Raw genomic sequence first — 12,843 nt, 5'->3', positions numbered from 1 at the left:
AGACATCCTGAAGTTTGTCCGTTGGCTGTACCAAAGGTTTTAGTCCCAGCCATGCCCAGTATCAGATCTGGCTCATGGTCCCAAAGAATGGACCAAATTAGAATATTTGTAAACATGTTGGCCATAGTTCTGAGTGGATAACTTGCATTCAGTCAGCATGGAAGCAACTCGATATATGGTACAATTTACAATAAATTCAAACATAAAAGACAAAACATTGGCAACAACGGTAAAATTTTTATACATGTTTGAGGCTGTAATGTCAAACATACCCAAGTACACAATTAATTTAGAGTTGCTATAAGTAGTATTAAAACCCACTGAGGAATACTGTCTTTGGGAACACTTGCAGCTGAATGACAGTTTAGTGAATCTTTCATGAGTTCGACATAAGGTGACATAAGCTATAAGAAGCTAACACTATTAGAATTTATACTAGTGGCCACAGAATGACTGTTGTTGATCTTATTTTCACACTTGACTGAGAAAAACTGAAGCTTTACTTGATTCTACACATGATTCTCTGTTAATATAGACATTTCTGTGAGTACATGTGCAGATCAGTGCAGCAAATTATTTCGTAGCCAATACGGTAAGCTAACTGGCAATCAAGATAGCTAATTAGCCAAATTGGACACTTTCAGGATCATTATGTCATTAATTGTGGTTATTATAAATGTTCCTTTTTTGCTCCATCAGCATATGATCTAAGCGTATTTTCAGTGTGCACAGAAAAAAGAAGCTTTGACTATAGACTGCTCCTTAGGCTGGCACACTAAGGATATTTTTAATCAATATCTGTGGCACCTTTCTCCAGAGGCTGTTTCAGCATGCCCGGTTATGTGGTAACACATCATTACCTGCCCTGCCTGCTTAAACCGGTCATAAAAAAGATTTCTGGTCAGAAGCTTTGTTCATTGTCAGAATGTCCTGCCATAGTTTGGTAGTTTTTTTGCTATAGGTTTAATACGTCACATGTTTACCGCCTATAAATCGTTTTTTGTTTAAAATAATAAATTGACTAAAGCAGTCTAAACATCACTGTTACTGTAGCTATGTCTTAACATTTTAATAACTCATGTAATCATGTTTCATGAGGGAAGTGTGGAAGGCTGTTGTATAGCTTTATCAGTTTAACAAGCATGAGCATGGATAAGAGAAAAAGATCTAGAGATGAGAAAGGCACTATAGAAATCAAACTTATTATTATTATTATTATTATTATTATTATTATTATTATTATTCCTGCCTTCCGCCCAATGACGGCTGGGATAGGCTCCAGCACCCCACCGCGACCCAGAAGGATAAGCGGTTTAGATGATGTATGTATGTATGTATGTATTATTATTATCATTGTCTACCTTGGGCTGTATGTTCTAAAACCAGACAACATCAGACAGCATCAGTGCTGCTTTAGGAGACGGACTAATATTAAACATTAAGAGGAAACTCGATTGCAAGAAAAGAAGAAAAGAAAACTGATTGCAAGACAAAGTGCTTTTGAGCATCTCAAAGCCACAGACAGCATGTTTAGGACATTTAAATAATCAGAAATTGTCAGTCGCCAACTTGATTGATGATCGTGATAGAGACTGTTAGCGAATGACAATCCTGTGAAGCCTATAGGCTTAGAAATGGTCGGAGCCTTTGTAAAAATACTTAATATACACATACATTTTGCGTTAATATTTTATTTTTTATAAATTAAGCTTTGACCGTCACATTGCTTGGCAATCATAGCCTAGTATCAAGAAATTACAGTGCTTACATGTACAAATTTGGCCGGTGCTCTTACCCAGAAAGATTCACAATTTTGATCATGTTACAGATGTATGCAAATGTAGCAATAAGAGTCTTGCCCATCTTATTGATGTAGCATGATGTGTTCACCTAAGCGGGGAATCAAACCTCAGTCTGCCACATATGCTATGCCTACTGGAAGAAAAGGTTTAACTACTGAGCTTTAAAATGAAATATTTTGTGAATATTATGTTTATAAACTGCGTCTTGCTAATACACTCTACTCTCCCACTCTTACTGTTACCACAGAGCATTATAATGTGATTACTGCGGTTTTAATGTAATTTACTTCACTTTTCTTCAAGTTGTGCAGCAGTAAGTAATTCTGTGCTAGATGTGGTAAAGGATTGGATTGGATTCATACTTTTATTTTCTCCTGATATTCAGTCCAGAATTTTTTACTGACATCGCCCGAATACTGAAACCAGCCATCGCTGTAATAATGAATTATTGTAACAAATTTTGGACATTGTTTCTATGTATTTTGCCAGTTTTATAAAAATGGGCTACTTGCTCCACTTTTCATTGTGCCTAACAACACCCACCCCTCTTTGCCCTTCACTGAATTTCTTGGTGGTATGGCATTAGGTTAAAGAGAGATCTAGTCAGAAGCTTACTTGTCAAATCCCAGTCAAATGCCCCAACAGGAGAAGGAAGCCGTGTTAATACCCATATCCGTGTTCCTCTCGGTCTTCTGTTTCACAGTATCACGTGTGCAGTGAGAAACTTGTGTTGACAGACGTTGTGGGAATACACTGCGAGGTGTGAAATTCATGTGCAACGCTAATTGTGCTGTTTGTATCGCTAGTCACCTCCTGCCTGTGAGCCTGTGCCTGAGCAGCCATACACTTGTGATTGCGCTGCCCTTTTCAGAAGAAGCTCCATGAACCATTTGCCCTCTGCTGCTCCGCTAATTAAATCAAAAAGCCACCGCACACACCGAGATCAGCTTCTTTTAGCCGGCAATGATCCTGATTAGATTAAATAGGTGCTGTATTAGCAGCGCTCTCTCTCTCTCTCTCTCTCTCTCTCTCTCTCTCTCTCCCTCTCCTTTAATTTTTCTCTCATTCCAACTCTTTCTTTATCTTTGTCTCTTTCATTTTCTCTATCTCTCTTCTCCTCTTTTTAATTCTCTCTCTTTCTTTCTCTACTTTTTTCTCTCTCTCTCCTTGTCTGTCTAGTTCTCATGTGCTCATTCTCTCTCTCCCTCCCTCTCCTCTCCATTCTTTCTCTTTGTGTCTCATTCTGTCTCTTTTTATGCATCCCTCTCTTTCTCTAACTCTCTCTTTCTATTTCTCTCTCTTTGTTCTGTTTCTCTTTTTCATTCTGTCTCAGTTTCCCTCTCTCTTTGTCGCTTGCCCTCTCTATCTCTTACTACCTTTCTCCATTCTTTTTTCTCTCTCTTTCTTTCTTTGTCATTCCACTTCTTTCTTTCTTTCTTTATTCTGTTCTTTTTCTCCTTTTCTCTTTTTCTCTCTCTCCTTGTCTCTTTCAAGTTCTCTCATACACTCTCTTTCTCTCTTTGTCTCTCCCTCCCTCTCCTCTCCATTCTCTTTTCTTTGTCTATCACTCTGTCTCTCTTTATGGATCTTTGTCTTTCTCTCCCTCTCTCTTTCTATTTCTCTCTCTTTATCTTTCTATCTCTCTTTCTCACTTCCTTTCTTTCTTTCTCTCTTTGCTCTTTCTACTGCTCTTTTTCATTCTGTCTCCGTTTCTCTCTTTCTCTGGCTCTTGCCCTCTCTATTTCCCTCTTTCCCTCTTTCTCCATTCTTTTTCCTCCCTCTGTCTTTCTCTGTCATTCCACCTCTTTTCTTTCTTTCTTTCTTTCTTTCTTTCTTTCTTTCGTCGGTTTTATTTTGTTTTTCTTTCGTTTACTTTCTCTTCATCTCTCTCTTTCATTGTCTCCCTTTCTCTCCCTCTCTTCTCCATTCTCTCTCTCTTTCTCCTTATCTCTCTTTCTCTTTCTCCCTTTTTCTTTCTTTCTCATTCCACCTCTTTCTCTGTCTTTGTCTCTGTTTCATTTTCTCTACCTCTCTCCTCCTTTCTTCTTTTTAGTGGGACAAGCTAAGTTATCAGTGTGGAAGTCCTTCAGGTCGATGTCTGAAGGGCAGGAGGTGGATGTTTTGAAACTGTTTCGAGCTCTAGTGGAATCGCGCATTAGAGTTGAATTTGTTTTTTATCAAAGTACTCAGAACATTTCCTGTTTTGAGAAAAAGTGGTGTGCTGGTGAAAGTATTGTATCTGGCAGTGATCTGGGTGTGATATCATTTCATTGGTGAATCTTTGTGGATGGGTGGATTTTCTTTGGGGATCCTCATTATTATTAATATAACTATTAGCTCTTTACTGTAGGATGTAACATCCTTTAATTATTAATGCTTAAATAAAGGAGGTTGAAAGTCTTATTTCTTCTCTCTCTCTTTCTCCATTTCTCTATTTCTCTCTTTCCTTGTCTCTTACTAGTTCTCGTATGCTCTCTTTCTCTCTCTGTCTCTCCTTCCCTCTCCTCTCCATTCTCTCTCTTTGTCTTTCTTTCTTTCTTTCTTTCTTTCTTTCTGTTGTTCTTTCTGTTCATCTTTTTTCATTCTGTCTCTCTTTCCCTCTCTCCCTCTTTCTCCATTTTATCTTTCTCCCTTTCTTCCTCTGTCATTCCACCTTCTTTCTTTCTTTCTTTCTTTCTTTCTTTCTTTCTTTCTTTCTTTTTCTCTTTTACATTCTCTTCATCTCTCTCTTTCATTCTGTCTTCCTTTCTTCCTTTTTCTCTCTTTCCTTGTCTCTTTCTAGTTCTCTCTCTCTCTCTCTCTCTCTCTCTCTCTCTCTCTCTCTCTCTCTCTCTCTGTTTAGGCTGGAGATGATTGTGTTGCTGATGAGCAGATTAGATTAATTGGGTTCAGTGGTCTATGTGATGGTCTAAATTGTATCCTGCAGACAATTGTAGAGATAATAAATATATATTTATTTTGTTTTATTTTTTGACAAATTTCTCTTCAGGCACACACGACTACCTCAACAGCAGACTGAGCTCTGATCATCTGATGCTGGAATGCGGTGTTGAGGCAAGCCCTCAGGTGCTGCATCAGCCAGCATCAGTGTATCTGAGCCGTGATGTGACTGTTTCAGAAAGAAAAAATTATGCTAATAATCTCTAAAGCACCAGCAATATTACTACCATTTATTCTTCTTGAGTTAGCAACAGATCTGTGTCAATTGTAAGTTATCACCACGTGTTATTTTTCCAAATAGTATGCATATCATAGTGATACATTTCCTGTGAAGTGGATTTGTATGCAAACTGTGATTCTTCAATCTCTATGAATCATGGATGGATGGATGTCTATAACTGAAGGGGCCCTCATGAGTTATTTGTTTCTGTGTTACTTGTAGAGCTGCACAAAATATTGTTTGTCAATCTGTATCTCAATATTGGCCATGGCAGAAACAGAGTAGTATAAAAGGTGACTGACATGGAACATATACTTATTTGTGTGTTTGCTTGCTCAAAATGGTAGGTTCGGTACAAACAAATAAAAGCTTAGAAATTGTTAACTTTGTTCTTCAAATATCAAAATAATTGTGACAGTGCTGAGAAATCATGTCATTAATTCAGAAGAGTAGATTAAAATGCAGAAAGAGTCAATCTATTGCGCAGCAAATTACAATATGTAACAGCCCTAGTTATGTGTTACATCATAAAAGACTCTGTCCTTGACCAGTATTCGTAAATCTGGTTATGAATGAGCCTCGTTTATAGGTGAACATGCCAGTGATCACAGTTTGGGATTAAAGATTCACCTTATTCCCTCTGTTTAGAGAAACTATGCAATGCCTCACTCTGACTGATTAATCATTGCCAGATGGCAAGCTTGAATAAGCTTGACTGTAAGGTGAGGCTGTCATTTTTGCCAAATCACCCACCTCTAGTGCAAGGTGTGCCTGTCTGAGCACGTAATATGTGGCTATATGGGTGTGTTTACCTGGTAAACCACCAAAACTGTCCCAATCAGATAAACAGCACTTAATGCTTTCATCTTTGAGAGAGAGGAGAAAATCAAGCTCCACTCTTGCTTCAGATCTGAAAAAATCCACAGGTGTTTCTGTCCATCCTTCCACTGTGAGAAGACAACTCAACACTATGAATCTGAAAGGATGTGTAGCTGTGGAGAAGCCCTTACTGAAAAAAGGAAATAACTGAGAAAATCAAAGAAACTGCTGGTGTTCTCAGAACAGTGGACTGACCCCCCCAGAGTCCAGACCTGAACTGAATGTGTTTGGGATTACTTCGATCGTGAGCAGCTGAAAATAAAACAAACTTCTAAGACTGAACTTTGGATGTGTGGAAAAATATCCCTGCGGATTTCTTTGAAAAAAGCAAGTCTCCTGAAAAGACAAAGGGTGGACATACAAAATACTGAAAAATGTGATACTATATTTAGTTATGAGACTTCTGGCTGTTAAATATGTTTGCTGCTTTTTTTTCCTGATACTGAAAAATTAGGAAACTTGTCATTTAAGCCCATTTTGGAAATGATATGAAAGGTCTCTGACTTGTATACAGTGCTGTATATTTTTTTTAGTAAAGTCTTTTTTATAAGCTATGTAGTTATCTTTTTTTCAATAAAGTATTTTGGAATTTTGAAAGCTATGCATGGTTTGTTATTGCTCAGATAAGTCATTTTTTGTTAGGTTGAAAAAATGATTAGATGAAAATGATCTATAGATTACTTGATTACTAATACAGTTGACACCAACAGTCTTAACTATCTATAGTAGGTAACAAAGCATAATCTGTATAAATGTAAAATTACTGTATCTGAACTTTACAGAACTGAACTGTACTTTTCATTCATTCAGTGAATTTTGGCATGGTCCACCGTTTCCTCTGCCCTGCAATCAAAGCACTCAGTATATTGTAGAATGTATGTTTGTTTTATGAAAAAGTCAGGAGAGGCCTGTCAACACGCGCTGTTGGCATATGCCGTTTGCTGAGAGAGTACTCATATCGCCATTAATTTCCCTGGCACACATACCAGGCTGAGGTGAGGCCTTGGCCAGGTGGACTGCTGGAGTTACCTTTTTAGTCACAGATATTAATAGTAAACGTGGACTGTGATAAGGAGTGTAGTGTGCTCTGGTGAGGGCTGGGTGGAAGAACTTATCTGATTCAAAGGGACCTTCCATGCCCAAACAGGAGCACTTCCTGCTCTTGCACTTAGAAGTTGCAGTTAGAACAGAAGTCAGAAGTGATACTAATCTGGCTCTACTACTCTGGCTAATCTTTCAATCTATACCACATTTGTGTTTGTACATAGAAAAGGACAGATTTTAGTTTTCATTTAATTAGATAAGTTATTCTTGTGCATGCAGTCTCGTTTTTGCAGAAACAAATCCTATCCTTTACATTTTTGTCATTGACATCGCAGAACAAAATCTGAAGTGCAGACCTGAATCTTTCGATACAGAATAAATACACAAATGTAATTTCATTCATTGTGTAACTCAGTTTGTAATTAGGTACACTGCAGTGGAAGAGTCTTAGGCACCTATGAGAACTGTTTAGAACTTTGTCTTGGCAGTAGTGTTATAGAACTCATGTCCAGTTTTGGTCTTGAGATTGTCAGTCCTGTTGGTCCCCAAAATAATTATTTTTTGCAGTTAATTAATCTTTTTAAGTGAGCTTTTTTGTGTTTTAATGAAAAAAAAAATCTGTGAGATTTTATGTGTGAACAACTATTCAAAGCTGTGTCATGGCTAGTATTTTTGAATTATGCTCAAATTTGGTAATGACAAAAGCGAATGTTCACTTATTTGTATACACCAATCAGGCATAACATTATAATTCTTGTTTCTACGCTCATTGTCCATTTTATCAGCACTACTTACTATATAGGTGCACTTTGCTGTGTCTGATCCCCTCAGACCAGCGCAACACACACTAACACACTATCAACACATCAGTGTCACTACAGTGCTGAGAATGATCCGCCACCCAAATAGTACCTGCTCTGTGAGGGTCCATGGGGGTCCTGACCACTAAAGAACAGGGTAAAATGGGGCTAACAAAGTATGCAGAGAAATAGATGGACTACAGTCTGTAATTGTAGAACTACAAAGTGCACCTATATAGTAAGTGGAGCTGATAAAATGGACAATGAGTGTAGAAACAAGGAGGTGGTCATAATGTTATGCCTGATCAGTGTATATGCGCAAAGAGGATGTGCCTAGATAGTTCCATCTGGATGAATGCTTTTGAATTAAACCATGGAAACTGGCAATTGTAAAAAGGCAATAATTAAATGAGGAATTTTCAAGGCGTCTCTCTTTAGGACCGAGTAAGCGAGAGTGGCCTACTTGAATAAGAAAGCCATTTATTTCAAATATACATTTTTGATGATTCACAGGTTTATTTACATCCTGTGTTGACAGACACACCCCCTAATGTGATGAGCCTCTGGTGAAGGAAGCAGAGAAAGCTATTTGTGGTATGTTCAGTGGACATGTACCGCTAGTGCATTAGGTTAGGGCTGTGTGTGTATGGACAGAAATTTATTCCTTTTGTTCTACCATTCAAATGTAATTATACTGTGGCGTCTGCCACAGGCTCCGCACTGCGTGGGAAGCTTAGGGGTTGTGGCCATGCAAAGTGGCTCTCGGCATGCTCCACACTCCTGGTTAAAAAAGGACACTTGTTATTGTTGTTGTCATTGCTATTAGTAAGGATGTTGTTGTTTATGGAATTGTGTCCAAGGAGAGTGGGCTTTGAGTGTGAGTATGTCCACCCTTGTGTGTTGTGCCCTCCCACGTTACACCCTCCCAGTGTTTTGTGTTGGGGTAGTGCTGGGCTGGGCATTTTGCCGCCACTTCAAAATAAAAGAGCATTTACCTGTACACACAATGTCATCTGCATCTTCTTCTGTGTCGACGCTACAATATAATTTCACATTGTACTGTGCAAAAAGTAGTGGTCATCTATAGCCGGCATGCTCCACTCCAGCCCTGACACACACAAAAGGATAGGGATTTCATGACGCCAGGTTTTGCAATTCGTGAAACCAAAAGTCTGTCCAACAGGAGTAAAAGTGAAGGACATGAAGGCCAAACCTCCTCACTGCCCTTTTAACTACCCTTGGGAACTGAACCAGGTACATTAGAGGAAAAAAAAACTGTAGAGGAACCTTTCAGGAACATGGTTCCACAGAACAAGAGACCACACATGGTAACGTTATGTGGTCATTAATGAAAGGGCAGTTTTGTCACAGACATGTATTTTTTAACTTCTGATTGTGATCTAGCTTGCCTCATCGCAGCACAGCACTGTTAATGTCAGTGCATTCATAGAACTGAGACTTTAATGAGTATGACCACCACATACCATAGATAAGCCGTCAGGATTAGCTTCATTTACGACTTCCTCAACAACTCAAAGCCTTGTTTTATGTGTCTTTAATCACTGTATTAAACAACAACTTAATTCAGCTGCTCCAATTGCCCCGTCCTGCCCAGAGACTGGAACAGAATGGAATTTGAAACGTTTTAGCCAAAAATGTTTTCATGGTAAAGGTGTTTTTTGCAGAAACGTTTCAGATTTCGTTCCGTTCTCCGACTTCACAGGAAGCAGGATGCAGGCGTTGTGGATCAATGTGCAGGTGAGTGACCATCAGCTTACATGGCAACGGAATACAACATGGCAGTACCTCTGTGTGATGAATTGTCCTATGTGTATTGAATATATGTTAGCAAGTATGTGTAATAATTTGTAAGTGCCTATATGTATACATAATACAGTACTGTGCAAAAATCAGAGACCAGTCAAAATGGCCAAGATAAGTTACAGACTATAAGTTATTATTAATTTGTCAGCTTCAGGAAAAACCTCAACAACTAAATATAATATAAAATTTTTCTGTATTTAAACTGTCCACTATTTACCTTTATTACAGTTTCTATTCTTTTCGGGAGACTTCCTTCAGGTTTTCAAAGAAATTGGCAGGGATGTTTTGGAGCATTTTAGTTAATCACAGAACTTGACCAAGGTTGGGTTTAGTGATTCTAGGGTTCTAGGAAAAACAACATGGCGCTCAGATGCACATTTTTGAATAAATTGGGCTCCCGAGTGTTGCACTCATCTACACTGTAAAAAATAATGTCTTGGCAAGTGAAATCATCTTAAATCTAGTCAACATATCTAATACATCTCTTTTTAAAATTGTTATAAGAATATTAGAAGATTATTTGCAGGGCCCATATCCGATATTCTTCTTGTATATTATTTTTGACCTTGTGGTCCATTTCTGGCATTTATGTGGGTATTTAGGTACCAAATGAGTGGTAGCGCTTAGAATTAACCCTTGTGTGGTGTTGTTGTTTTTGTTACTCAGTGGTCTGGTGGACCCATCGCATTATTGTTTTTTAAATAAATAAAGCCATAACAATTTATGTAAAAATACCAGATGTTTAAAATATTACAAGTGGCCAGCGTAGGGTTCTCCTTTAGCAGCTGTAGCCAGTCAGCAGTTTGCCCATGTTGTCCACCCTCACAAACATGCACACATATACAAACACAGACACACACACACACTAACAGCAGGCCATGTAGGAGAACAGAGTGAAGGGACACAGCACCTCAACACTTTTATTCCCCATGGGTTCACCTGAACACCACATATGTAATATAAATGTGTAGGGGGTGAACAGTCTGAAGTCATTGAAAATTTGTTATTTTATATGTTCCTCGAAGAAAATGAGCCAAAAGTCCAGGAAGGCCAAAGGCCAAAGAGTCTGGGGTTGAAATAATAATTGCACCATTTTTTCTTTTGGTAAGCATTAAAAAGGGGCCCACAGACCCAAATATCACATAAGGGTTAAACAGGCTGTATTTGTTACTATGTCTTTAAGACTGATGTATGTAAATGATCTTTGTTCTGATGAACTGCCTTGTTTTGTGCCTCATTTAAAAACAGTTCAGACTGAAATGATCCTTTTAATGTGGCAAAATATTTTGGTTTTTCATGACATCACAGAAACAATGAATCAGTCAAATAATAAACTGTTTTTGCTGTTTAGTTTCCATATATGGACCTCATGGACATGGACATTTAACAATGTTTACATACTACATTCATCTCTTTCATTAAAAAAAGAAAATATGTTTTTCTTACAGCCGTGTTTTCTAATTTTTATTTGAATAGCTTGCATAAAAAAAACATTTTAACTGGAATATAAAAAACCAAAAGGATGGTCTCTGATATTTACACAGTATTGTATGAAAATATATAAAAATGAACAAGCACACACAAAAATGCATTTTTTTCACTTGTCTTTGAACATCATCTCTTTCTATGCTGGTATAAACAGGATTCTTTTGCTGGTACTGCAGTGCTATGTCTCTTGTGCTCTCTCCGGGTTCTTCTCCACTAATTGGCCTGGAGTCAGTGCACTCAGGGACAAAGTGTGTCCTCTTCCTTCCTCTGCCTCCAGCATAATCACTAGACTCTTATAAACAGACAGGCACCGTCAGCAAACTGTGACCTGTAAAGGCCTTATTTAGACCCATGCATTGGCACTGCTGGACATCTGAATAAGCAGTAATGAACTGGTTGTTTTGTGTGGGTCTTATTCAGTCTGGGAGGCAACACCAGAGAGCATTTGTTTAGAGTCAGTGTGAAACACTTTGTGTGGTTGTATCATTGTGGCAACAATGTGTGCTGTATTTTCACCATTCTGAATGCTCCTACACCTTCTAGTCAGTGAGTAAAACAGTGATGTAGTAATGCTAATTCATAATACTAATAATAGTATAATAGTAGTAATAGGAATTGATTAGTAATGCTAATTTATGCAAACTGCTAGGCCTTGAGTAAAGACCATACATGCCCGAACTTGGTCAAATTAGAAATAACACTACTGTAATTGTGGGATTTGATATGTTAACACCAAGCCTGTTGTGGTGCACATATTTTTTGGTAGTTCTAATTTAAATATGTATAGATGAAGCTTGTAAAGGACATTCCACATGTTTTATTTGGAGCTTGTAGCAGAGATTAACGTATATTTAACCTTGAAAACAGCAGTTTTGCAGTGAATCTTTCCGTAAAGAGCTGCTGTTTTCTGACCGAAACCGAAGAGTTTTGCTACTGCTGGTGTTTACAGTGAGTAATGTATTTAGGCTTTCTGGAAGCCTTTTATTTTTTGTCACAAAATTGTTCCCACTCATTAGAAAATCAAAATGTGATTAGTCCCTTTCTAATAATGCTTCTGGTTAATCTGATACGTCAGACCTTCAGTTAAACTTCTGGAATCCTAACCAGGAGTTTACAACCCTTTTGTTTGCAACCAAAACTTAACAATGAGGTAAAACTATTACTGCATAACCTTATGAGAAACAACAACCATGATTAGTCTATGAAATAAAAGTGGAAAGTATTTTTAGTGTGTATAAGTCGTTAGGCTTTCTCTGAAGGTCTTGAGTATAAATATAACCTCAGTGATTGTGCGTGTGTGCGTGTTTGTGTGTGATGTATGTGGTGTGTCCAGTGCAGGCAGTGTGGTGGTCCCAGGTAAAGGTGTCCTATGAGGTGAGCTCCACCTCCCCCCTCAGCCCCCCTGTCCCAGCGCCAGCAGCAGCTGCACAACTGAGGGATGTCCAAGCTGTTCATCCTGCTCAGCCTGCTCATACTCTCCTCCTGCATCCAGGTCAGCCTTTCTTCCTGTCTGACTTTCTCTCTCCTTGTGTCTCTCTCTCACTCTGTCTCTAGCTCTGTGGCTCTCTCTCTCACTCTCTGTAACTGCCTGTCTGTCTGTCTCTCTCTCTCTCTCTCTCTAACTGTCTATCTACCCCTCTCGTTCTCTGTCTCTTGGACTGCTGATTGGCTGCCTGAAATACATTCTGCATGCATGTTTATTAAAGGGGAATTCCACTGATTTTTCAAAAGTCCATAAATAAATGGTTTTCATGTAAACAAAGTCATTCAAAGTGGTTTGATGTGAAATGTATAATTCTAGAGAAACTCACAAAGTAAGAATTATTCATAGTGGTGGTGATAAGAA

General features: G+C 38.3%; 1 protein-coding gene across 3 annotated transcripts in view; it reads left to right on the top strand.

Annotated features, from left to right (window-relative positions):
* gcgra (glucagon receptor a) overlaps positions 1-12,843 on the top strand; it is an 88,878-nt gene that overhangs the window by 51,968 nt on the left and 24,067 nt on the right. For 2 of the 3 annotated variants that reach the window (XM_036567426.1, XM_036567428.1), the window contains exon 2: positions 12,331-12,489. In XM_036567426.1, coding sequence (XP_036423319.1) covers positions 12,436-12,489 — 54 coding nt within the window. In that variant the 5' untranslated portion in view covers positions 12,331-12,435. Of the gene's footprint in view, positions 1-9,356; positions 9,444-12,330; positions 12,490-12,843 lie in introns of those variants that run through there. The other variant, XM_036567427.1, reaches the window with a different exon arrangement.

The sequence above is a fragment of the Colossoma macropomum genome, unplaced genomic scaffold (genome assembly GCF_904425465.1).
Source record: "Colossoma macropomum unplaced genomic scaffold, Colossoma_macropomum, whole genome shotgun sequence".
In the NCBI taxonomy this organism is placed as follows: domain Eukaryota; kingdom Metazoa; phylum Chordata; class Actinopteri; order Characiformes; family Serrasalmidae; genus Colossoma; species Colossoma macropomum.
Note: the sequence above shows the minus strand (reverse complement) of the source record. Positions and strands in the feature narration are given on the sequence as shown.